Below are 26,699 nucleotides of genomic sequence, written 5' to 3' on the forward strand. Positions count from 1 at the left end.
ATTTACTTCTCATTCGTTGATTCCCACAGATTCTTTACTTCACACCACCGTTCGCAGGTGTGCAATTGTATATATGCGTGTGATTCACCCGTCTTCTAAGATTTTTCATGAATTGTACCACGGCTAATATGCTTATCATAATTATTTCCCATCCTCAAAGCCACCGCCCTTATTGGTTGGCACTTGAAACTCACAATTTTTAACAGAAATTTTAGTTAAACACTATAGATTTTTGTATCCAATAAATTTATCCATGGAAATTTTTTTCACCAATCACTTAAAAAAACAACAACAATAACGCGGCGTTGCAAACGATTTGCCGCAGCTAATAACACATTTACCTGCAAATTCACTCGAAAACTGACTCGTTCTTTGCTATCAGGTTTTCGTGAACACTGGCAGTGTCAGTGCGGCCAAAGTTGTGAACATAGTAAAGGTTGCATTTTGGGTGTGAATCGGATCTATATTGTGTGTTGCTTATATTTTAAATTATTTCGAGGTATGCCAAATTTCTTGAGCAATAACGTCCAATTAGGATCCGGATTTTTTATGTTGTATTATATATCCGAGAACCTTATAAATATATAAATTCTCATTTTATGACGTGCCGACGAGAAAAGGTTTTTGAAAACCCGAATTGATACCTGGGCCGGACGGTCTACAAGAAAAAATTTTGAAAAATATTTTTTAAAGAATGATTTCTTCTACAATTATATTAGCCTGCCGAACTAGAATCAACTAAATGGAAAATTGCAAGTATGTGTTTGGTACATCCCATAATCCCTCTTCAAAGGTGCACCATACTCCTTAAAAAGTTATCATAAAGCATTTTGTAGTATAAATACAAAAAAATAATACATACATTAATGAGTTTTTTATTATTTTTTATTATTTTTACTTAAAATAATTCTTACAATTATCTATCATTTCGTTTCTTCATTCAACGGTTTCCGTAACTTCGTTTGTATCCACACACGATACATTTTCAGCATCCGACCACGATTTACTTGCAATCGTCGATCCACAACACTTTGCTCCTCAATAAACCCAGCTTTGCAGAATAGGTCTCTTACCTCTTCTTGTGTGAAAAAGTATACCATTGTCCCGTCACCGCGCACATACAAATTATCCTCCAAACATTTGCCACTTTTGAAACGTAGCTGTGCCATGTCATAGCGACCGTAGTCACGGAAAAGTACCAAACCACCTGGACGTAAATAACGAAAACAATTGGCGGCAACACGATTCATTTTTGTTGGTTCAATAGCCGAGAGTACAAATATTAGCACAATTATATCCAGTGAATCCTCAGCGAAAGGCACTGACCAATCTTCAACTGTCGCATCCATGACAAAGACTTCGCACCGTTTTGGATCATATTCCTTGTTCTCACGTAAAATTTCGATAGCACGTGCGGAGAAGTCACAGCCATAGACTTTTAAATTCGGCTCCTGACTATACTTCAAAATCGGTAGAATAGTGTTTCCAACTCCACACCCTAATTCAAATATGCTGCGTGTCTTCTGTACATCAGTTCCTGGCGGAGTAGCAAGTTCAGTGAACTCTGTAAAGAGCCAATGTCGATCTTTAAAAAATCGATTCTGATGTACGCTATAAAACGAGTCCCAAAATTGATCGGCATCATTCTGAAACTTCTCCTTGTCTTCGGCATTCATTTTCTGTGTAGAATTCTTAGTCACCGCCGCAAGTGCTTCTTTCTCTTGCTCGGCATCCCATTCAACGTTATCCCTGCAATAATGTGCAACAACTAACATTATTAGTAATTAATATCAGTAATACAATACCAAGCATTAAATTCAAAAGTGTCACGTGGATCTTTCAAAGTTCGCCCGCCAAGTGCTGGTTTCTTGCGGTAACGTGTGTGTTCCCAACTTGAGAGCATACGTAAATTTGCCAATATCCTCGTATATTTACCAAGCATTGTGTTTAAAGACATCATTGTCATCGGTTAGGAAACGGTTTCCAAATTTTGGACGCTTTTCCTCGGCAGTTTCAGTCAGCTCCGCAGGATTTGCCTCAATTCCAAATGCACTCATGTCAAAATATTTAAGATCGTATATTTTCCATATGTTTACTTTTACGTTTACAGCTGCTTCATCCTTAAATGCAGTATTCACTATGGTTAGAGAGTTTAGGTATTCACAATGATCTACACTAAACCTAAATTGATTACACGCAATATTAAACCATATCATATGCATTCAATTTAACCAAAAATGTTATTATAATTTTCTTTTATAGAATAATATAACACAGGGTATATATTTGATGTCTCTAGAATTTTTCGAAGCTGTTAATAAACATGATAATAGTGTTTAATTATGAATTGTTAAAAGCAATATTTGAAAAATCCTGGTAACTCTATAGTAGAAAAGACAGTAACGAAACGGAACTGCCGTTTGTGATTATTCAAATTCTATGTCTGTTTTTGGCGAAAATAATATTTGCAGAACCAAAAAAATTGTAAACGATATATATATACATGTATGGACATCAACGTATGTATGTGTAAATAAATAAAGAGAGTAAGCTGAGCTTTGTTGTTTTCATTTTCTAGTTTTGTGTTTTAAGCGTTCACTTGAAACTACCTGCTGCGTGTAGACCTTGCCCGCCATTTTATCAGTTTAGATAATGCCGCTAAGGTTCATATGCGCGATAAAAGGACAACAAAATCACAGGCTTAGATTAGTCTTGCGTTTGACGCGCGTGGATAAACGTAAATTTAATTTTTTGGAGTTAAAGGTAAGCTTGTGAAAATGATAAACAAGTCTAAATATTTAAGTGAATTGTTTTCGTTTTTCTTTAGCTTTGTAAAACAGCTATGGCCACATCAACAACAATATTAGATCTTAACGATGAATGCTTAACTGCTATATTCGAACAACTAAAGGGAATGAGAGCGAAGCGAAATTTTTCACGCACATGCGATAGATTTGCAAAAATTTATTGTAACCACTATATTCATCAATTAATTGTCGAAGGTTGTGACGAGCATTTTTTCGATAGTCGTTTAGTGACAAAATTTGGCCATTTGATCGGCACTCACCTGTTCCCAATGAAAAATATTAAAAGCATTAAATTCGACGATACATTTGCGCTGTTTTTTACCGAAAGATTCTTTCGTAAGCTCCGAAGAGATCACCAAACTATAGAAAGCGTGGAGTTGCATGGCTTCGCTGATAAAGACTTACAAAACCTGTTGCCTTTGCTCAAATTGAAGCGTCTACATTTGAACTATAGTCACGTGACAGGTATACTGTTCGTCTTTCTTCATTTATTTATGAAAACATTATCTACATATTGTATTTTGCAGGCAACTACATAGATCAAATGCGTAACTTAGAGGAACTAATTATGGATAATGTGCACGATTTCGAATCCAGACATTTGGTTAGTATCCTTCAACGGAATAAGCTACGAAAGCTGGTGGCACGCGGCTGTCCATCTGTGTTCGCCAAAAGTGACGCTTTGGAAATGGTACTAAATTTAAATTATTTACAAGAGTTAGAAGCGAACTGGAATGAAATGCGCAGATGTCAGTCAATAGGCGAACTGCCGTGCCTGAAAGTATTAATTGTCAATAAATTTAAAACACTGCAATGTCGCAGATGCCGGAAAATCGAACGTGGGGATGCCATGTTACCCGCCAGCGGCTACTACTATGGCATATGTGAGTGCGGCTTGTATGAGGCTAGAGAGTTATTCAGGGGCTTACGTAAAAAACATATTTTGGAAAAATTACTTTTTCTCGGCTCACGCATAACAACCAGAGATCTTACATTCATATCGAAATTAACCAGCTTAAAGACACTTTACATGGGCGTAGATAATGTGCCGCTCTATGTTTCGATAGCGATGTTTAACGATTTAAAAGAACTGGAAGAAATAGATATAGGTTATTCGTGGAAATTGCCAATCGAAGCTTTGGACTTTTTGATCAAATGTCCAAAACTGAAATATGTAAATTTTGGCAATTCTCAAGGCTTCCCTGAGGCATTCATTTTGGAGGCAATCGAAGTGATTAAGCGTAGAGAAGTGCGACCCGCCAAACCGGTAAGGTTGCAGTTTATGAATCCGGACTTTAATAGGGAATTCCTCGAGGTGAGTTTATTATCAAATTTTTATTGAAAAAATGTGCTTATCAGTTATTATCTCATTTTAGGATGAACGTGTAAAAGCAGCCAAACCTTTCCTGCACATTGATCATTTTCAGACCGTGGAAATGACAAGACGCCTCTACAATTATATATATTATTTTTGATGGAGTTTTGTTCACATACAGCATGATCGTTAGTAGTTAGAAGTTCGTTAAATTAATTTATATAAGCGTTACATAGTATAGGAACGGATTGTTTCGCAGGAAAATTTTTTTTCTATATAAAATTATTTAATTTATTTATGTGCATAAGTGCATTGTGATTTTGTATGTTTTTTATTTATTATTTTTATATTTTTAATAATTATTTTTATTAAGCTCACTATTTTTAAAATCCTTTCGTAGCATGAAAATAATTTTTGATCTCAATTAAAAATAAAATTTTGAAGCAAGCTTGAATATATATATTTTTAATTCTCACACGTCTCATATATACATACATACATACATACATATATACTGCCATATGAACCACGGTATGCTTATTCTGCGGCTTCTTTTAATAACTCGTTCATATTTAGCTAAAAATAGGATTCTCGGATGTGATTCTTTGAATACAAATTGTTTTTTTTTTCAACTATAAAACGCAATTTCATTCATGAGCGTGTACAACAAACACATGTATGTGTGCGCATTGTATGGCACTCCAAGTCTCCACTGGTCTACGGGAAACTTTTTCAAAAGCGCCTGCGCAAAACGAAAGTCTTTGAAAAGATAAGAAATAGCTTACGTATGCTGTAATAGTAGTTAGCGCTCTCATTCTGACGCACGTAATAAGTGTTCGACCCAACAGGCTCAAGAAAAATTCCAACACATTTCGTTGTTGCGTACTTTCGAACATTCATTATACGAGCGCCGAGGAGCTGTAGCCGAGCTTTGAAAAAATTTTCGCAGTTGGCTAAAAATTACCGTAAGTGAAAAAGTGCTCAACGCATGAAAATTATAGGAAAATTAAATAATTATTACTAATTAAAGTGCAAAGTTAGTGTTAGTGTTGTAAAAAACTAAATAATTTAGTAATAGTTTAAGAAATTTATGCTTTGCTGTGCCAAATTGCGTTTTTGCTTGACTGCCTAGGGTGTCGAAATATTGTAGTGCTGAACCAAGTGTCACAAGTTTGATGATGTGAAAATTTTCATTGATTTTTTTTTGGCCAACGCAAGTTTTGGGCTTTCATGAAATTATGCGCTTAAAATTAAAACTTTAGAGTTAACTGTTATTTGAGTAGTTAAAATATATTTTCTAAACTTTATACTATACACCTTCATTTCAATTACTTAATTGTGCTGTGTTGGCACGAAAAAAGCACATTTTACTATTTTTCTAAATGCTTAAAAAGAATTTGTCTTGAAAATTCTTGAAAATTTATTTCAACTATTTTCTTTATCTCAACACTAAAAAATGCCAACATTGCAGTGTCAAATTTCGCAATTTGAGCTCCAAATAAACTACAACAACTAGCGAAAAAGCACACAAAGGACACAAACGTATACTTTTGGCGAGTCATCGAGTAATAGGCAGAAGTGCAATAATAACAACAACAACAACAACATACAGCAATTACGCATAGTCTCTATTGCTTTCGAACTTCGAATGCATAAAGCTAGTTAATTTCGAAAACAACCCCCGAAAGCCAACTCCAACACATACGGCACGTAATCAAAGCAACAACAACTAAAACAACAGCGTAAATTAGCGCCCAGCACCCACACACCCCCTGTCGTTGCCTACCGTCTCTGTGAGTGGTGAGTAAGAAACGTCAGTGGCCAGCCACACTGTCACCGTGCTTACACATATTATAGCCAGTTCAACTCAACGTTGTGCATTTTGTTTCTTTTCCATCCTTCCTTGTGACACAGTCAAAGTTACAGTCGCCGTCAGTGCTAGGGTACCTATATAATTGGCAGAAATTGTTGTAGGCAAAAGCGTTTGCGGTCTATTTAGCCTACCTTGCCGCACCCTATCGCCCACTCGCCTAGCACAGCAGCCAACAGCCGAAATTAGTAGCAGCAGCAGCAGCAGCGGTAGCGCCAGCGTCAGCAACTGATATTCCTCAATTTCTCTCAACGCTCAGTGCTTTTAGTCCAGCAGTCGCAGCGCAAAGTATCGAAACAGAGCGAGTAACATGTAAGTAGCTGTCATTATTGATTTTACAATTTCTACTTATTATTTTTATTTTTTGGTGTGCACTTCTGATTTTTTTTATTTTAATTATGGTTTTTTTTTTTAATTTTTATTGACATGCATATAGTTTGGGTGATTTTTATTACACGAAATTGTGCAAATGATGATTAATAGAAATTGTTTTGGTGGAAGTGCTGCGTGTGCAAGCGATCAAACAATTCATGGTGCTACAAAAACAAATACAAAATGGTCGACGGCAAACGAGCCTCTCAGGCGTACGCCACCATGACACGCGTAAATATGTAGGCTCTTCCATAAACATATAAGCATATGTATGTATGTATGTGTGTTCGTACAATGATGTAGGAAAAGCATTCATTTCCGAGCAACTCACGTGAGCCCTGATGACTTTACGATCGAAGCTGGTTCACTTTGCCTTTATTCCTTATATACCTATGTATATACAAGTATTTAATTAATTTTGCGAAAAAACACTAATATTTAGTTTAATACGTGGGGTTGAGTAATTACGAAATAGGGAGTCAAAATAATAAATATGAATTATAAAAATCAAACAGTTGTACAACACGGGAAATCAGCTGTTGGTGTTTTCACTCAAAAGTAGCGGTGAAAAATAAATGTAATATAATGAACACTTTGTATAAAAATAATATCAGAATTCGATTAGTGACTAACATCAATAAATTATTGAACTCAATTGTCAAAAGTCAGATGGTGTAATTACCTTTCAAGCACGCAGCTGACAAGTGTTGTGCCTACTGGAAGAAAGCTGATAAAATAAAAATTATTTCTTCCTTGTCTTATACATACCATCTGATCAAACAAAAAACTGGTAATGAACTACGTACATTTTCACGAATTTTAACATAAATTTTCAAAATAGACTCCTGAGCCAATACAAGCATGCCAACTTTTGATCCAATTTTCCAAACTTAGCCGCGGCTAGGATGGCCCTCAGCGCCTTTAGCGAATTTTTTTTCGGCATCGGTTCATTTTTAGAGCGCCAAGGTTGTCCAATTTCATCAACAATCAATTGTTTATCGATTTGATTGTTTGATTGATTTAAATAGACCAATCCGAGTTAAATTTTATCAAAAGGTATACCTCAGAATATGAAGGTGCAAAGTACGATAAAATAAGGATAACGGATTTTTCCAGATACTTACTATTTATCAAATCTAGTTTACTAATAATCAAATAATTTATACATATATATTTAGGTATATTTTAAGGTATTGCTATCTCTTTCACAAGCACACACATTTAGAGATAAATAATTTATATAAACATCTGGAGTGGTGATTAGAAGATAATTGCTTCCATGTCACATAAGATATGTTGTATCGTTTTTTTGCGATATTTTGTCACCTTGAAGATATAAATTTTCTATGCTCTAGTACCGAAAACAGATTTCTAAATCTTCATCGAAAAAACAGCTTCAAATAATTACATAAATATTGAGTAGCAATTTTTGACTGTTATCTGTTCTTTTGTTTTATTTGCGTACACTTGCCATTAACCAAGCATATTTTTTTGTCGGCAACAAAAAGCGAAAGACAACAAACTGAAGACAATATTTATATTTTACCTGTATTTATCTATTTTTTGGTATGGCTTTGTCAAGGTTTTTTTTCCAATAGTTACTAGTGATTTCAAAATTTCGTAGGTATAAACCTTACTGCAGTAAACAAAACCTTCAAGTCTCTTTTATTTTGCTACAAAAAAAGAGTCCGCAGAGTAAGACTTACGAATGACACGATAATAAAATACACACACACACACATTAAAAATTCAGGTTATTAGTATTAATTTTTTTTATAAACTAATAAATGAGTTAAAATTTAAATTTATTAAACGATAAAGAGTATACTTAAAATATTTGTTTTTGTACTGACAACTTTAATATTTATTAATCCTTTTTGCTTTTTATACCTTCATACATATGTAGAGATAGATAATATACTGTTCATCTCAGTTTATACCTTTAAAACTACTTCAATACTAGTTCCTTCAAAACAGCTGTTCTGCACTGAATATACGTACATATACTCCAATTACTAAGTGCGTATAGTATCCATACATATACCTGTAATCGTTTGCAATAGCTTCGCGATAGCAGGAAACCAATTGATGAAAATGTCAAGAGACTGCGTTTATTAATTAATAATTACGTGCCACGTTACAGTTGGCCATATTGTGGCGCCCTAAAGAGGTTAGCATCGTTGAGGGAGGATAAGTTCGTTTCACTTAACAATTTGTTGGCCCCTTTAATTGTGCTACAGTGGAGAATATTTCCTACTTTTTTTCAATAAATGCCTGCTGATTTGACTCACGTAGGCATATTTTCGCACTACTTGTCCGTAATACTTTCATACTCGCATAAATTCACACGAACTTGGCACCGTGTACAAAAGCTCTATTGATTTTTTACTAAGTGCATAAAGCAAGGAGAGATTTATTAAAAAACATGCAGTAGATATTGCTGCATTGCTCAGTTAAACTAATTATTCAATTTCAATTCATAATTTATATTATTTTTTTTGAGAATTTCTCACATACTCATATTTTTAAATTGAAATAACTTTTCACAGATTACGAAAAGATTCCATGTATTTCTGATTTTAAATTAATATAATAATTAATTTTAAGTACTCGTATATTTAGGTGTAAATTGAGATAAAAAGCTGAACTCGGGATGTTGCCACAATGTCTACCTGTCAAAGTTCATGACAAACCTTTGTTGCGGAAGAACTATTCCGAACTCTTATTTCCTGACATAAACATATGATACAAACTAAAGGCAGTGTGCCGAGAAAGCTTCTTGTGGAGTTTTGTAATCTAATTTTTTTTTAACCTTCGTGTTAAAAAAATGATATTAAGGGGCGCAGCTAGTCTAGCAGCGTACACAAAGGCGATTTTATTTAATAAAAAAAGCCTACTCAATCAATAGCTATAAAATTATTATTAAGTTAATTTTATAAGTTATTATTAAGTTAATTTAACGGTTATATTTATACATATTTTGAGAATACACCATAAAATGTTTGAATACACAATGAAATTTTGAAGGAAAGAAGTAAATATTTTTCGAGTTATACGCGATTGCATACGACGCTAAAAAAACTCCTTCACTGCTGCAGTGATTCCGACTTTCTCCGTGGATGAAACCAATGTCTCTTTAAAATATTGTCCGTACAATGACCTACGGTTGAAAAATGTCAAAAACTTTTGATTTTGCCGAAATTTGATTTTTGATCAGAGCAAAAACTGATAGGTCATTGTATAGAGAACCATGCATATACAGAAAATGAAGACGAATGCGATGAAATTTGAAGCGATCGGTTAATTTTTCCTGTAATTTTAAATTGCTGTAATTTAAAAACTATTTCAAATATCCATTTTAGAATTTAATATGATATTTTGAAATGAAAATAAATTTTTTAAATGATGTGCCCTTAACGCACTAAGACAAAATCTGTTCGTAACAAACTTACCACAGATTGTCACAAACACCTCTAAAATTCTCTCCTAGAAGTCTCCATTTAAAGCTTGTGTCACAGAAAACCGTTCAAAGCACTTGCTTACTCTCTCTCTGCAGCTTCTTATAAGGGTTACTTTCAACTAGAAAAAATCAGTTACCAGTGGAATGACCTTCAACCATAGACAATTTTCATTTTCCAGTTTTGTTTTGTAAAATTTGAATAAATACATTATTTTTCTAACCAAGAACTCAAGAGATTCATTAAAATTCAGGCTATTCCGGCCGCGGATTCGAATACAAGCAGTATAATCAAAAACAATAGAAACACTTTTTATGTGACTACTTTGGGTTTTCTATAAAAAATTTTAATCCAGCGAGTAAATTTTTATCAAGAAAAATCTTCGCCATAAAACCGAACATCAATTTAGAAACAACTTAAAATTTTTATAACATTTACCTTCATTTCTCTGATTTATAGTTTTATGAGGTTATTCACGTAGGAAGAGCGACAGAGTTCTCCCAACTTTAATTGTTTAAAAGTTAAAAATACAATTTTGTGGAAAATACCTATAAGTTTAGGTGACTATATTTTTCACGGCAAAATCCGGGACGGTTTTTTTAGTTATCGATTTTTTCCATATTATAATTCTCTGGAAATCTATATAATAGGTGAGAGAGCAACACATTTTCTTTTAATTTCTAAGTCCGGGACGGCGAGGATGCTTTACTCGGAATCCGGACTGTCAGCTAAATATAAATAGAACAGCAGCATCCAATGAAGAAATCGATAACAAAAAATGATTGAACAATGATTTCACAGTCTTACCATCTTTATTATCAATTAAATATACTCCATAAATAATAAATCTATAAAATGAATGACAACTTTATTAAATTTAATTTAATTTCAAGCTCATCGGTTTTAGTTAAAACTTCACAACAAAAATGGGCAAGAAAGATAAGAAGAAGGATGAGTAAGTAATTTTACAAAACTGTAAAAATAGTGTTGGGTATCGCTAAATCATATGGGAAACTTTTAGAAGAACTTTTGTAATTTTGAGGTTAAAAATTGTTGGTACACACTAGTTTATATACACTACACTACACATACATGTACAGTTGCACTTAACCAGTTTGAAGCTGTGTAAATAATTATTAATTAAATTGTTATTTTATTTTTAATTAGTTTAGTTATTGTTTTTTGTCTCTTAGTATTTATATTTGGCCATAAAACTTGTTTATGATAATACTTACGTCAGCATAATTTACTATTTATTTAAAAAATGCGATTCATAGGGCGGAACCAGGACCAGCAGCCGATGCACCACCAGCTGATACTGCCGCAGGTGAGGGCGGTGATGGTGAGATTGTCGGTGGACCGCGCAATCCTCAACAGATTGCAGCACAAAAACGGTTACAGCAGACGCAGGCACAAGTCGATGAGGTGAGTATGTGTGTGTGTAGCTGTTATGCTAAGTTTAACCAGACAGATCCTGGCTGTTATGTATTTGTGTGATTTAAAATGTTTATGATGGATTTCCTCGTAATATTGAGAGTCTGTTCTAGTCTTCGATTAAATTTTAGGCTTTATAAAGTAGTGACTCAACTTTTTCCTTCCAATGACTCAACTAAATGGTTGTATACTTAAACTTGGTACCAAGACAGCGGTCGCTCTATTCACAAAATTCAATCGTTTTTAACTAGTTTTTCATAGAACCTGTACGAAGTCGGAAGACAAGGTCAAAATTTATCCCCAGAAGATTCTGCAATCATTCGGAGAAAAGGTTCACAATTCATTGAATTCTTGAATATGCGTATTTTCTCTCGTGCAATATTTCCTTCTCTCAGTATATATTTTATGAATGGTTTCAGTTTGAACTTTGAACCAGCGATATTTTATGGATTATTAATAACTCCAAATTGTTCTATTCATTTTAAACAATTGTAAGGACATCATAAAACATATTTTTTAACCTTTTAACATCGTGTCACTTCAGAAGATTGGAGACAATTGGTGAAATGAATTTAGTGCAATAAAAAAGCAACGATATTAATACATATTTCTGATCAAAAATTAGCCGAACTGACAAAAAGAAACTAAATTTTTACGTATTTCAATACAAATAGATTGTTTGACGTTTGACAGTTTCGACGTCATATCCATAAACCCGAGTCTCGTCACTAGTTAGAATACGTTTGATGAATGTAGGGTTTTCACCTACGTCGTCAAGCATCTTTTTTGCGACCTCTACTCGACGTCGTTTTTTCAATAGTTTCAGATGTTCGAGTATAGCCTTGACACGCTTCATTATGCAAACATTAAACGAAATGTAGTAAGTCGATCCATAAGAGATGTTGAGATCCTTTGCTATCTGACCCGAAAGATTCTATGTATGATTCAGAAATTTGCAAATACATATTTATAGATACATATTCGTGATATTTTTTTGAGAAACTATAACATATATATTACTGATCTGTAAGTAAGTGAAAATTTGTCAAATCTAAGTAAAAATGGCTCGGTTCAGATGTAGAATTTATAGAAAATATCGGTTCTGTTAATGGATAAAAAAAGAACATGTTTTCAAGTTATAGCGAGAGCAATCCATTGACAGAAAGTTCTTCGTGTAAAAGATTCATTGCCTTCCTGTAAATAATGCACAGAGAGAAAGAGATCTCCGAACGGCATTAATGATGAAATAAGATTTAAAATTGTATCAAATGCCAGTTGCATAAGCTGTTTGGAGTAAGATGAGATAGAATCATTTCAACACTTTCTGCTTTGTAAAAATAAATCACCTAAAAAACTTTGTGATAGGTTCAAAACGCTTTGTCGATAGCTGATATCCGACTACAGCAGCGGTAATCTGGTTTCACAGTGGGCTGTACATGTGATCGCACGATCCCACGATGACGCATCAGCCATATAACCTAACTTAACTAACCTCATCCAGCCTACATATTCCTATATTCATATGCTCAAGCTTACACTCTTACATTCACGCAATAACATTCGTGTTCATAGGTCGTCGACATAATGCGAACAAATGTGGAGAAGGTGCTTGAGAGAGATCAAAAGTTATCGGAATTGGATGATCGAGCTGATGCCTTACAACAGGGTGCTTCGCAATTTGAGCAACAAGCTGGTAAACTAAAACGAAAATTCTGGTTACAAAACTTGAAGGTACCGTTACATTTATCTCATGAAGTTACATGTATTTAATGAATTTTTCCGCATCTGCGCCACAGATGATGATTATTATGGGCGTTATTGGACTGGTCGTTGTGGGCATTATTGCAAGTAAGTGCATGAAAGCGCAGCAGCATTTAAATTCCAAATATAGCTGTTGACAAACTCTATGAATAATGTTTATATACTTACATGATTTTAGTTTCAATATTAAACTATGAGATTTGCCTGACCTTGGCACACACACCTATACATATATTTACATATATTTTAATAGCGCCTTCTCAAGTGTTAAACTTTGCACAATTTATTTATAAAAAAAAATATTAAATTTTAACTTTTTTTAAATAATTAATTAAATAGTTTTAAATTCTCTTAGTAAACTATTTATCTACACACTTTTTTAACTGATTGAACAGCACATTTGATTTATTAGAATCTTTTCAGCACAAATTTCGATTGCACCAAAAAGAAAATATTTTTTCTAATAATTGAAAAAATTAATAATATTTTACTTAAAATTATAGAAAAAAAAAATTACTTTTACAATACACTTACACGAATCATTTCTGTCATAACATACGCATCCTTTATGTTGTTGTCTACTATTTTTACTCTTTTATTAATTACCGATATAAATATATATATCATTTTCTATTTTATTTTTGTAGGCAATTTTATGTAGAGTGCTAGAAAATATTTTACAAAAAACAAAAACGATAAAAATTAATAAAAAAAAATCGAAATTTTTTGAAAGCCAAAATTTGAAGATGAAATTGTCAGCGTGCGCTATATGTATGTATTATGTACATATTTACTAGCGGTATCATGTGAAAATGTGCAGCGAAACTATTGTAAAATATAAGTAGATTAAACGAACAGCTCAACCAACTGACAACAACAAATAATTAAAAAACAAATTTACTAAAACAAAAAATTGTCAATTAATGCGCTCATACCGCCACACATACATACATGTATGTATATGTATGTATGTATATAAGTGCATATGTAAATCCCACCAAGGCACAATCGGAATGCGGAAATTAAGCAAATTCAAAATTTCAACAACTCTAATCGGTGTTAATTGACTTGTAATTGAGTGAATGAAATTGTTCATTATCCCATCAATCACATCGGCGGTATCACAGTGCAATCATAACAAATGTCAATTGGCCGAAGCACCAGGTTCGATATCAGCGAAATTCTTGTAAAATGCATTTTTGGCGAGCAGACGTCGAACGCTTGAGTAATCTGTAGTTGAGTTTAATTGTGCAATTGCTTTTAGTTCGTCAATTATTGTTTATGTATGGTATATACTGAAAAGACGGCAACACTGTCACATTAAGACCCGTGAAGTTTGCATTTGTTTGTGGCAAAAGATGCGTTTGGATGCTTTAATAGAAGAGTAGCATTTATGCAACTGAATCCTAAAAGTATGCAACGTAAGTAAGCGAACAATATTTGGTAAACTATTTAATTATGGTTATGTAATCGCGATTAATTTTTTTAAAAATTTGGAATCTCTTGATCCCGTAGCCGATCTCTGGTAGGACCTTTAAAAAAGGTTGTTTCGAGGCGAGACAAATTTCTCTTAAAACTATCTCAAATCCGAAAACATAAAGAATTTATTATTACAATAGCTAAATACAGGTAAAGATCTAAGGACTTGTCAAAATTTCGATTTTTGAGAAAACAGCAACTTACCAAAAAAAGTAGAGTTTTTAGTGAAAAGATTAAAAAAAAATCATAAATGTTAGGTAAAATCGTATTTATTCTATCATTGATAAATGCGTCTAAGAAGATCGTGTGAAAATTTCAAGTCGATTGGTTCAGCCGTTTCGCTGAAATTTTTCTCATCGACACTGAAAACAGGGTTTCGAGAAAATGTGTTTAAAGTTTTTGGAGCCGATTACACTGAGTTAAAAAATTCTATAAACACGTTCATATCTCCGAAACGATTTTCCTTTAAGGCACAGCGTGATGCCCTACCATTCTCAGTTTCAGCAATCTCTAGAAGTTATCAGGCTCTTGCCAATAATGTATTTTTGATCTGGGCATAAGATAAAAGTGACTTCTGCAGTCTACTCCGTACCTGTAGACTCAAGTTCGATTTTCGTTATCCCTAGGTTGCTTTCAATTCTCGCCATTAGCTTATAACTGAGCTCAACACTTGTATAATAGGCGGCTATACTTTTTCGAGATTAATAACTGAGTTTTTCGAATTTTTGTGATTTTTTTTTTTGCTATTATTTAAGAAATGCACCATCCTCCCACTTTTCTGTGTCTTCGAAAGGATAGATAGTTAAATTAAAAATTGAGAAATGCACTGCGACCAGTGGTCTGTTGTCCCTCTCCTCTTATCACAACACTCATTTCACACGGTTGAATTGTAGAGGCTTAGTAAAGCTTGTGTGTTAATGGTTGTGAAGTGTTTTCGTGCCGAACTCATTTGCCCGATAACCGGACTCCTTCTTCTTGTGATTAGTGGGCTATCAAGGAGTATGTGCTCTGGTGTCTCTGCCTTTTGGTCACAGAAATGACACAAATCCGTATTTTCTGACATATTTTTTGCTACTTAAATACCATTTACAGTAGAGTTTAGGAAGCATTGTGTTTATTTCGAGCAGAGTTACTTCTACGTCAATTCATTCGGGTGCGTACATAGTATCCCCATAAACATATGATAGTCTCTACATATACTACTCATATTAAAATCATTGCATACTTTTAAGAGTTTAACGAAAGTCGAACGCAATCTGCTAAGCTTCGTAAAATCTGTAAAGCACATTTCTTTTAATAAATGTTCTAAAACAAAAAACATAAAAAATAATTAAATTTCTGAGTGCTTCGTTTTGCGATATTCACGAGTCGTAAGTTCAAAGTGGTGTTGTTAAAAGTTCGTAACTTATGAAATTGTTCAAGAGTAATCAAAGTTCTCATTTTTGCCGTTTGTTTGTTAGTTTACTTGTGTGTTCGTTTGTAATTTAATTTCGCCAGTTGCGTTCACATAAATGTACCTGCCGTTAAGTTAGACTCTATTTGGTTGTATTTAAATTTGGTTAAATTAGTTTTTAGTTATTTATTATTATTATTATTTTTTTTTTAATTATTCTTCAAGCTTAATGCTTTTTTAGTAAAGATTTTAGGTTTTAAGACTTTAGGCATTATATTTTTGATATTAAGTGGTATTTATGTTATACTAGTTAGCCACTTACTTTTTTTATATATTTTTTCACTTTTATTCTTTTTATTGAAATCCATTTTAATGATTCAATATAAAAATGGCAGTTGTCGGCCCTAGGATATAATTTATGTAAATAATCTTTCATCGGTTTTAATGTTAGTTTCTCTTAGAGTGAGCATCCAAGCATCAAAGGCGGCATCGTTCGAGCTTGTCACAATTATGAGAATGCATTTTCAAACAGTGCTAAAAAGTTTATTAATTAGAAAATTTGTATAATTGTAGTTATATCTGTTAGGCATAAATAGATGCAAAAAAACTATATGTTTTCATAATAATAATTTTTCAATAAAAACGTTTTAAGATATTAACAGAACAGTAGCATATTATCCCGGGCCGAGGGCTTTCAAACTTAATAAGTTAGCTTGCAAACAATGTTAGTTAATTTTAGAAATATCTCAAAAGTAATTTTAATTATTACATTACAACAGTACTTTAGGTGAAGACTTTGAGTTTTGGAAAAATAGCAATTTTCTTCTGCTATAACTTGGAATTTCGTTTTTAGATTTCACCAAGAAGTTGAACTATTTTTTTTTCAATATTTTTCAAAGCAAATTTAATGAACATTTGTATGCAAGTATTTTTTAATTTTTTTTAATTTTTTAATTTTTTTAAAATAATTTTTAATTAAATAAAATTCTTCTTATTTTTATGATTTGTTTGAGATTAAATATTTTATTTATTATATTAGTTAGGGTTATTGTTGTATGCAATACGCATTTTTTTAATACAAAAGTATACAAATGATTATTTTTTTGACAATTATTTTTTTGAAGTTGCGCATTATTGTTGATTTCAAAAAGATAAATTTTTTTAGATTTTATTTTGTATTTTTTTTTTAAACTGGCAGTGCTATGTTTCCCTTAGTTACTAAAATTATTGAACCTGTAGATTGTTGCCAACTAAGCTTTTAGTATTGAAGAATTAAAAGTTAAGAAAATATTAATATTAAAACTTTTTTTATCCAAATTTATGTTCATAAATATTACTGAAAACTTAAAAACGAAATCCGCACAATCCAATTACATAAGAGAATTTTTCCTTGCAAGGGCGCAAATAAAACTACATATTAGGGATGTCATACAATTTTCACATATGAGTATAAACCATACTTCATCTCAATCAAAGAAAATAATATGACTGTTTAAATATAAAAAACAAATAATAAATTTATACACAATTATATATACTTTATATTTTTATTGTCTATATTTGAACTTTTATTTCATTTATTAAAAAAAAAATTGCAGAAAAAGATGAAGATTAACTCACGTATAAAGTTTGCACCATTATTTGACCTAAGCAATAAAATATTTTACACTCAATTAACACCCTGCGAAAGGTAAACAGAAAATTCACCTCAAAATCGCTCAATACTGGCACAATTTTCAGCATTTAACAAATCGCTAAGTATTAAAAGAGCTATCAGAAAGCTAACTTCATTTTGACGGCGGCTAAATTATAGAAATTTGAAGAAGAGTCGCTACAAACACAGAGTAAAAAGTTTGAAAACATTTTGGTGTCATAAAGTTCATAAAGTTATTATCAGTTTTTTTTTTGTTTTTTAAATTATTTTAATTTCCATTATTACTCACGAAACTTAACGCGTAACTCATCGCAACACGCTACAAAAACTCGCTATCATCACACACATGACCAACTTGCCATCACAAACAAAAAATGGAATTTTTAATTATGAGAAAAGAAACACGCTTACAAATTGCACTTTTGTTTTTCTGTTTTTACACAATTTTTGCATTGTAGAAGCATGGGTAGTACCAGCCGTTTCTGCCGTAGACGAAACTGTTTCCGCACATTCACAACCCGAATACGTGCATACCGATCACAATAATAACAATGCTATTGGCAAATACACAAAAACATCCAAATCACACAAAAACAACGCATCTGAACATTCACGAACATCGTCGGCATCCGAAACTGAAATCGAAACCGAAACTAAAAATCAATCTGTTAACGAAGCTGAAGCTCACGCATCCAAACATAATAGGCACGCACATGAATCCGAATCCGAACATGCACCCGAATCCGTGTCCGAAACTGAAACGGTACACGAAGGTGCACCCGAGCATACCATACAGAGAACACCCACCAACAAAGAGGAGGGCGGCAATCCTCCGGCTGCTAATGCATAAATAATCGTACAACATAATTCAAAATTTTCATAAATCTAACTAGTTTAACAAAATTGAAGATAAATTAAACATTAACATACTCGTAACATACTGTAACCATTTTTTTCACAACCGAACTTGATTGTGCTTTCGGCAAATTTGTAAGCTATACTCCGCATTATTTGCATATATTTTGGGCTTTATTGTGCGTTGATTTGAATTGAATTGAATTTATGTGTGTGTAAATTTCGTGCTTAACCCGATTGGAATTGAAACTTCATCATCATGATCATCAACGTCATTCTCCCGAAATCACACCCCACATGTACACTAACAAATTTCCACATTTTCGAGTAAGCATGGTGCATGACATACCCTTGCGATAATTTTTACTAACATTGGCATATTTACCCTCCATTATATTATTTTAAGATATCTGTCATAGATAAAAGTATCAAGGACCAGCAATATTAAAATATTTATTTATATTGGAAATAGAAAGAAGCTTCATTGAGACTCAAAGTTGGTTATAATTCCCAAAACCAAAATAAATCGGTTTTATTTCCGAAATTCCACCAGACCTACAAAGTAACCGTAACAAATTACGTATTAACAAGCTTTTAAGTCAGCTGAAAGCTCAGTATAACCACATTTTTAAAGTTTTTGCTTAATAGAAGCTCAAAAAAAAGCTCAATATAACTCAATACTCAAAGCTTTTGTTTAATGGAAGCTCTAAAAAAGCTCAGTATAACTCAATACTCAGAATTTTTATTTAATGGAAGCTCAAAAAAATTTTAAACGATTAAATCGTTTCAGTACGACACTTCATATTGGTGTTTACCATTTTTCAGAGTTTATTTTTCATCAAAGCATTCGTTTAATCTCGAGTTAAGAATTTACTTCACCAGGTTTTGTGTCAAATTCAAGTCAAATTTATCTTGTCTTATGGCTTTCACCTTAAAGACACGCCCTCGATTTCTTCGGACCACGATTTAATTAAAACTTTTGACCTTTAGATTTACTCCATTCATCTCTTCCACAATGCATATATATGTTCTTATATACATACTTATGTATTTTGTATTATAAATACTCGATATTATGAAAAAAAGTGTAATGTCAAATTTGTATATGGCCCCTTCATCAATTATCTTGTTTAAGTCTAAAACAATCTCAAGCAGAAAAGGTATTCCAGCACACATATGTGTATAACTTTGGTGTGCAATATTTGTGACTGAAAAAAATGGTTATGGAAAATAACGGATCCATAATGAAGTTAGGTGAAATAATCCTGTTCCTAAACTATTTCATAGAATCTCTATTCCTGCTGAATGGTTTTCAAAGAGGACAAAACTTTGTTCAGTGATAGTCCTGATTTTAAATATATGGGCCTATGGTAATTAACCATTTGATGTTGAAATTGCAAATCTTCCAAAATAAATGTAATTGTAAGTCTTTCTATGTAAAACTTATGTCTGACACAGCTACTGACCTACTTTTGTCGATAGGGTTCGTTTCCAAATTTTTCACTGGCTAAAATTCACTCAAATTCCAATAATAAAGGAAGCGATCTGATTTTCGTTTATTATTTAAAAAAATTGGACGTCATTGATGGAACCACTAACCCTTATTTTCATTAAGTCTCCATTGGATGCGTTTCTTTTGATTGAAACTCTATAACCTTAGTTTTTAAGTGTGATATTTGGCTAACTAACTCGACTTCATATAAGATCAATATTTTTACTTTTTAAGCGTGACATTTGACTAGTTAGTCCAGTCCTCTAAGGAAGTTCGATAATCAGATTTTTCTGACGACGGTGTCAAGTGATTGCTTTTGTACAGATTTATTACGAATGTCATTGGCAACTTCTTGTTGCAAGCCTTTATTCCATAGGCTAACATGTCTAGCTTGATCTGTTGTTATTAACCTATAAAAGACTAATCAACAGAGCAGTGCAAACTCGTGTCTAATGTTTCTGCTAAGAGCTTACGTCGAGTTCAGTAGTTCGGTTTTGGGATTCTCTAATGTGAATAAAAGTTTCTCTTCTGTCAAGCACCGTTTAAGGATCAAAAAGTATTCCTAATCTTTAATTATCTAAAGTAAGTATAAATAGGTGGAGGTGGGTGTGGATTTCACTTCATATTATCATTTGTCAATTGCTTGTTGTTTTACTTATACACGCACATATGTATATATAAGTACTTGTCGATTGTTTACATCGCACTGCTATTATTTTCATCATAGTTGTATATATAACATATTTCACAGAAACATCAGTACCGTAATTATTCGAAGTACTCTAATGCATTCCAAGTACAATGTATTAAGCATAATTGTATTCATGTATGTATGTATGTAATTGTTCACTCATATTGTATGTAATTACTTCATTGAAATTGTTTGCATTATATTGCAAAAACAAAAAAAAAAAAAACTGCACAAACATTTGTTGAAATTTTATTAATCACCAATTTCGATTTTTCTTCCATATCACAACGCAGATAAACTAGGATTAATAGGCGGCGAAACACAGCCACAATATCCACAGTATCCACAATACATGCCACCACCACCACCACAACAACAGGCACAAGCGCCAGCCGGTGGCACTTCATCATTGGCTGACGGCGGCAGTGCTGGCAACAAAGAGCAACACGGTGCAGTATAAAGATTTTCTTCAAGTGTATTAAGTTAAAGTGGGAACAGTGGAGCAAAATAAAACAACTAAAACCAAAAATGAAAAATTAAAAAAAAAAAACAAGAAAATATAAATACTTCAAATCATTAGAAAAAATATTTAAAAGAATTACCAGAAAATTTGAATGAATGTCAGAACAACAATTTAAGGCAATTGCAGGAAGTGCGACAAATTGTTAGCAGACGAACACATAACCTCAAAAAAACAAGAAACAATTTAAGGAGTTTTATTGTTGCGCCATTTTTTTGCATTTTCTCGGCGAATTGTTTTGGCAGCGGCGTTGAAATGCTGTAGTGTAACTTGGTTACATAACTTTTTCTCCATTTTTCATTAGTAAACTCAAGCTCAAGTGCACCGTTAATGGAAATTATTTGTTATTTTCTGCTTTTTGTTCGAAAAAAAATGTTTATTTTCATTTATTTAGCGTCTATATCCCTCTTTTGCTCCAGTAACTCTCGCCCGCTGTCAACTGTCAAGTATTTGTCGGCACAATTGCTAACACTTGTGTGCAAAAAAATACAAGTACAGTGTGGTACTGTAAAGAATCGACGTGCAACGTAAGTTTTTGGCAATAATTTCAATACATGTACACCAAAAATGATGAAACTCATAAAAAATTACTTACTACTTTAACTTTATTATAATATTTGAACAATGCGTAAGAAAAATAATTACAATTAATATTTGAAATATTGACATTTACTGCATATTTGTTTATGGTTGCATTATTTGAAATGCGAAAGCAACAACAACAAAAAATACAAAATGTGAAAAACCAAAGAGCAACGGGCATAAAAACCAGTGTTTAAACTACAAAAACAAAACTACTTGTATTATTAATGAAAAATAAGAACAAAATAAAAGCAACTGAAATAAAGTAAAAAGAAAACAAGATGCTGGAGAACACAGAGAATAAAAATAAATCATACACTCTGCGTAAAACTAAAGTGACGAGCAAAATATATAAATTTTGTGGATTTATGAATTTTTATATTTATGTTTTATGTTTCGAAAATATATAAATCTGTATGTATGTATTTTGCAAAGAATAATTTTTGTATTTAATTTAAAAATTGTTATAAATATGTATTTATTCAATTTGTTATAAAAAATCTTATTTGAAACATTTAATTTGCTTAGCAAAAATGTATTTAAGTAGAAAAAAAATAAATATAAGCAAGTTAATGTTAATAAAAAAAACTTATACGAGGCACATGTATGGGAATGTTAAATTTGTATTAGAAAAAATCGTGTTTTTGCTTGAAATGGCGTGCATAACTACATATATATATATATATATATATATATAAATATACTACATAAATATACATATATATGAAACTAATCAGTGCGTACGCCTAATTAATTAATTAATTAAATGCCAAAACTACAAAAAATGTTTAAACAAAACAAAAAAGACAGAATTGAAAATATTTTATTTTGCTTTAACTTTTTCCTTACTAATATATTTTGTAATTGCGCTATTTTCTTTATATGCATGTAGATATTTCACGCCCTAAAAGTTTTAACAATCAATAAAACAAACAATAAAATTTCAACGATTATTTTAAGTCACAATTAAGAGCGATTGTTAAAAAAACTATGAAATAAAAAACTTTATTGTCACGCCAACAAGTTACAGATACGTAAACGGCTATGTTAGTGCATTTATTTCACACAAGACTGTAATGTCGGGCATTGCCATATCGAACTGCGTTAGTTTGCTCAAAGTGTGATTAGTCAAGTATGTGTAACAGTGAATACGTAGCATATTGGCTATTAAACGCATCTGTGGCGCTAAATCGAAATCAGCTGACAACTTTTTGGCGCAAACTTCATACTGTTGTGGCTTAAAAGCGGCATTGGTGCCAGAAAATATAAACCAGATCGCAATATTTGATTTATACTTAATTATTTTCCACAAATTATACAGGGAGTATAACATTTTTGTTTTGTTTGTTTTTCATTTCATTTAAGAAACGTGAACTGGCAACTTCTGGTATCAATCATCTTGCTTCTTATATAAACATTAATATTTACAGCTGTTTAATAGCGTTTGCTGGCACGACTAACCGCACTATGACCAAATCTGTACGAAACAATAAAGTTTTTTTCTTATGAAAATATATAAATAATGGCAACAGTTCTTACAATAGCCGCGCAGTGTCCCAAATTAGTAAAAAAATTAAAATTAAAATGTTCAATTCAATTTTAAATTATGAATTTCAATTATTAAAAAATCTACAATAACAATTTTAAATTCTGGGTATTGAGTATTTTACAACTGCGCGTGACATTTTGTAGGCTGAGATGTTTTTTGTTTTTGTTCTTTGCTGCCTCTATAAAGTTTTATAAGTATATATATAATATAATAAATATTTCGTCAGATATAAATGTATCTACTTGTTTGAACTTCGTTCGACCTATAGGGAAATTCAATATTCGAGGCACTTGCCTAATAAAGTGAATAAAAAATCTGATAATATTTTAAATGTTATTTGTTATTGCATTATAGCCAATAAGCATATAATTTTTAAAAACTTACAAAATTATTGGTAAAAAAAATATTTACTTAACAGTTAGAAGTGGGTGTGGTCAATTATTTTTATTTCAATGTCTTCTGTTTCAGAAACTTATTTTTTCTCTGAAACTGCATAAATAGTTGATGAAAGCGAAAAGTTTGTTGTACACAAAATATATATACATACATACCTTTATTTGTAATATATGCATGTAATAAGAATTTTGAATTCAAAACTACATTTCAAAACTTTCCCGCTGACCTTCAAATGAGAACTCGTACTAGCTATTAGAAACTTGTAACAAAAGCAAATTCTACTCAGTACAGTAAATAATTAAGGGAATTGTTAATAACTCCAAATACGTATTAAATAGAGATGCAACAACAAAAACCAATATTCCCCAAATAGGCTTTAGTATAATTTTCCATGATTAACGCTTATTTTTTCAGTAGAACGCTGGTAAATGTTAGATGAGCATCTCATAAATGTTGCACTAAAGTTTTTTAAAACAATTTTAAAATATGAATGTCAGTAGTTTTAACTACCTAATTACATATTTAAGTATTAAGAGCTTATAATGTTTCTCAATATACTTTTTCAGTCGACGATTTTTCGAAAACTCTGCTGTTAAAAAAATATTCTACAAGCTTTAGCTCGTTCTTATACTTCTTTGTTAGTACAATATTTTCCATTTCAAGCAAAGAAAACTATATTTTTACTTCATTGAAAAATTCTAATAAATAATTTTAAATAAGATTTCAGTAAAACAACTGGAAAATAGTTCAAAAATTTTGAAAAACATACTAAATATTTCAGTAAAATAAATTTAACGAAATATGTTGTAAAGGGAATAAATATTTAGTAGCAGCAGTAAAGAACAAAATAAATAATAATTACATACAAACATACATACATAATACAAATCAACCCAATTCCATGGTAGACAAAAACTAATTCCGAAACACAAACGAAAATTGTAGTCATTGAAATTGGGAACGAGAGCAGCATATTTCAAAGTGTATAAAAAATTAAAGAAATACAATGCATGCCCTGTGTATGGAAATACATACGTACACATATTAATATGAATATTATATAAACAATAATAATATTAATTAATTTAATGATTAATTGCACCCAAATACATAAATATTTAAATAAATAAATAAAACTACAAAAAAAGAAACTTTTGAAGTTTTTGCTTTATTTTAAATGAAAAAAGTAAGGGTTCGGAAGCAGTCGAAAACTTTCTTATTTGTAAGTATTAGTTGATTGAAATTAAGGTCGAAAGAATGCCGTACCGCAAGCGGCCCATTGTGCTTCCAAGTGAGTTTCAAATAAGTACCAGGGCACAATAGACTCTAGGTCGCGGTGCATACCTCAGTTCCCTTCTATTCTATTCTAAGCACATTCAACAACTCCGTAAATTTATTAAAAAGCAAATCTTCCAGCCTGAACAGCTTTTTTTTTGTTTGAATGGAATAATAAGGGCTGTAAAGGATATTCCATCGCAACCAGCTGAATATTGGACATTTGCTGAGCTAATGATCTTACGCTTAATAATCGTCAGCGTTGCACCCTGCTAATTCGAATAGTAGAAGCTTAATTTTATGCGTATTCGTAATATTCGCAGATCCGAAGTGTTCGTCACGTGGACATATGACTGGGTAATTTCGGAAATATGTGCGTATATGAGTCATATTATATATGAACTGGGCGAAAAATTAAGAGAACATATTTCATTAAAGGGTTACATGGGCTTCGTCGAGCAAAAACGACTTTTCGTATATTCAATAATTTTTATTTGCATATAAAAATTAATATCTTATATTTATATTTTTTTCAAACTTTTTATTGTTCCAAAAATATATATATTGCAAAGATTATGTGAAATTTTCAAAGGAAAATATTTAAAACTCAGCCATTATGAAGATATTTCCGGCAATCCCTCAGAAAAAACGTGCCTCCGCGTTGACAGCAGAACTTCTTACAGAATCAATCGAAGTATAAAAAAATATACTTATTTTAATTAAGACCATGAACTAGGTATTGGGCGATGGGGGAAAAAAAGTTTTTACAAAAACGCAAATTTTTGGTTAAAATTTCACGATATTTTTTGTTTTAAATTTTTGTAATTGGAAAAAAAATCCTTCGTTCAAGACTCTTTTGATAATCGACTTTGAAATCACAGTTTCGAGAAAAGCACGTTTAAAATTTTATGTAACTATATAGCTGAACTCGAGTGCACTACTTTTCAAGGCTGTATCTCCAAAACTATTACTCTGATCAGCTTGAACGTTTAAGACAATATTCTAGAGATTTTATAGAATCAAATAGGACGATGAAAAATAAATTTTTTGAAGCCCATGTAACCCCTTTCGATATTTTACATATATATCGATATATATATAAGTGTATGTTTAAGTTTGATACGACATCCTTGTTCTCAGAGTTTTGGCAATTATCGTAATTCTAAGACGAACTGAAATTTCGAAAAATTTATCTCTGCATATTGTCTCTTCCAGCTATATACGAGTTCACTTGACCAACTAATACTCCGCCTCTGTTTACTCGTCTGAAAACTAAGGCTACAAAGTAGGCTTCTTCATTAAACTCATATTTCTGCCCGTTGAGCAATTTTTTCAAGTTTCCAAATAAAAGATTTGAAGAATACGGAGGCTGGAGCAGCAGTACGTGCGTTCTCATTGAGGAACAGAACCTTTTTCTTTTTCAAATGGGACCGTTTCTACTTTCATCATAGTAGAGGCCGTTTTTGGGGCACCTGTGACTAAATTTACCTGCGACCTGGCTGTATTTCGATAAACCAAAATTTGACAGTCGTCATCAAGAAGGAAGAGTTACCATATACTCATACAGCATATAATCCTTATTAGATTCCCTTCCCGATTCGTGACTTTCTTTCCTAAAACATAAATCAAATTAGCAACCGGAATTGCTCCTTTTCCATTTATCGAAATTCGCGAATACGTCCACTTTCACATGCGGTCAAAAAAGGAGTCCAAATCGGCTTAAATTTTGACGAGAATTCATATACGTATGCATGTATGTATGTTAACAAATTTCTCTTCCGATATGTAGACATCGG

The 26,699-nt window shown here is 32.0% G+C and overlaps 4 protein-coding genes across 16 annotated transcripts in view; 2 read left to right on the forward strand and 2 right to left on the reverse strand.

The window, feature by feature from the left end:
* The window catches only part of Cip4 (formin-binding protein 1-like Cip4), a 127,982-nt gene extending 127,626 nt beyond the window's left edge, over nt 1–356 (reverse strand). For 2 of the 6 annotated variants that reach the window (XM_070111827.1, XM_036370903.2), the window contains exon 1: nt 195–333. The gene's annotated coding sequence lies outside the window, so the exon portion shown is untranslated. The other 4 variants (XM_036370913.2, XM_036370910.2, XM_036370906.2 and 1 more) reach the window with 3 other exon arrangements.
* Nucleotides 357–867: 511 nt separating this feature from the next.
* Mettl2 (methyltransferase-like protein) lies at nt 868–2,207 on the reverse strand. 3 transcript variants are annotated; one of them, XM_014237260.3, is made up of 2 exons: nt 1,806–2,207; nt 868–1,749 (listed from the first exon to the last, which is right to left on the reverse strand). In XM_014237260.3, exons 1-2 carry the CDS (start codon nt 1,964–1,966, stop codon nt 924–926), a joined length of 987 nt encoding a protein of 328 aa, XP_014092735.2. In that variant the 5' UTR covers nt 1,967–2,207; the 3' UTR covers nt 868–923. The 3 variants fall into 3 exon arrangements, with proteins under 3 accessions (XP_014092735.2, XP_014092737.2, XP_014092736.2); XM_014237262.3 differs by having other exon boundaries at nt 868–1,768; nt 1,936–2,205; XM_014237261.3 differs by having other exon boundaries at nt 1,936–2,200.
* A 430-nt stretch (nt 2,208–2,637) lies between these two features.
* LOC106619237 (uncharacterized) lies at nt 2,638–4,576 on the forward strand. Its single transcript, XM_070111842.1, has 4 exons — nt 2,638–2,763; nt 2,828–3,272; nt 3,335–4,122; nt 4,184–4,576. Exons 1-4 carry the CDS (start codon nt 2,653–2,655, stop codon nt 4,280–4,282), a joined length of 1,443 nt encoding a protein of 480 aa, XP_069967943.1. The 5' UTR covers nt 2,638–2,652; the 3' UTR covers nt 4,283–4,576.
* A 196-nt stretch (nt 4,577–4,772) lies between these two features.
* Nucleotides 4,773–24,779, forward strand: nSyb (neuronal Synaptobrevin). Of its 6 annotated transcripts, none has more exons than XM_070111843.1 (9): nt 4,773–5,087; nt 5,594–5,922; nt 6,037–6,304; nt 10,716–10,777; nt 11,100–11,247; nt 12,829–12,987; nt 13,053–13,104; nt 18,002–18,533; nt 20,875–21,097. In XM_070111843.1, the coding sequence occupies exons 4-8, from the start codon at nt 10,749–10,751 to the stop codon at nt 18,391–18,393; spliced, it is 780 nt and encodes a 259-aa protein (XP_069967944.1). In that variant the 5' UTR covers nt 4,773–5,087; nt 5,594–5,922; nt 6,037–6,304; nt 10,716–10,748; the 3' UTR covers nt 18,394–18,533; nt 20,875–21,097. The 6 variants fall into 6 exon arrangements, with proteins under 6 accessions (XP_069967944.1, XP_069967947.1, XP_069967948.1 ...); XM_070111847.1 differs by lacking the exon at nt 18,002–18,533 and adding an exon at nt 17,488–17,579 and having other exon boundaries at nt 4,978–5,087; nt 20,875–20,965; XM_070111844.1 differs by having other exon boundaries at nt 5,076–5,158.
* Nucleotides 24,780–26,699: the final 1,920 nt, after the last annotated feature.

The sequence above is a fragment of the Bactrocera oleae genome, chromosome 6, assembly GCF_042242935.1.
Source record: "Bactrocera oleae isolate idBacOlea1 chromosome 6, idBacOlea1, whole genome shotgun sequence".
Classification (NCBI taxonomy): domain Eukaryota; kingdom Metazoa; phylum Arthropoda; class Insecta; order Diptera; family Tephritidae; genus Bactrocera; species Bactrocera oleae.

Coding starts and splice junctions, on each gene's coding strand:
- Mettl2 (XM_014237260.3), bottom strand. CDS start 1,966: ATGACAATGATGTCTTTAAACACAATGCTTGGTAAATATACGAGGATA. Junction 1,750..1,805: donor ACTTTTGAATTTAATGCTTG/GTATTGTATTAC, acceptor ACATTATTGCAG/GGATAACGTTGAATGGGATG.
- LOC106619237 (XM_070111842.1), top strand. CDS start 2,653: ATGCCGCTAAGGTTCATATGCGCGATAAAAGGACAACAAAATCACAGG. Junction 2,764..2,827: donor TTAATTTTTTGGAGTTAAAG/GTAAGCTTGTGA, acceptor GTTTTTCTTTAG/CTTTGTAAAACAGCTATGGC. Junction 3,273..3,334: donor GAACTATAGTCACGTGACAG/GTATACTGTTCG, acceptor TGTATTTTGCAG/GCAACTACATAGATCAAATG.
- nSyb (XM_070111843.1), top strand. CDS start 10,749: ATGGGCAAGAAAGATAAGAAGAAGGATGA. Junction 10,778..11,099: donor AAAGATAAGAAGAAGGATGA/GTAAGTAATTTT, acceptor TGCGATTCATAG/GGCGGAACCAGGACCAGCAG. Junction 12,988..13,052: donor TCTGGTTACAAAACTTGAAG/GTACCGTTACAT, acceptor TCTGCGCCACAG/ATGATGATTATTATGGGCGT.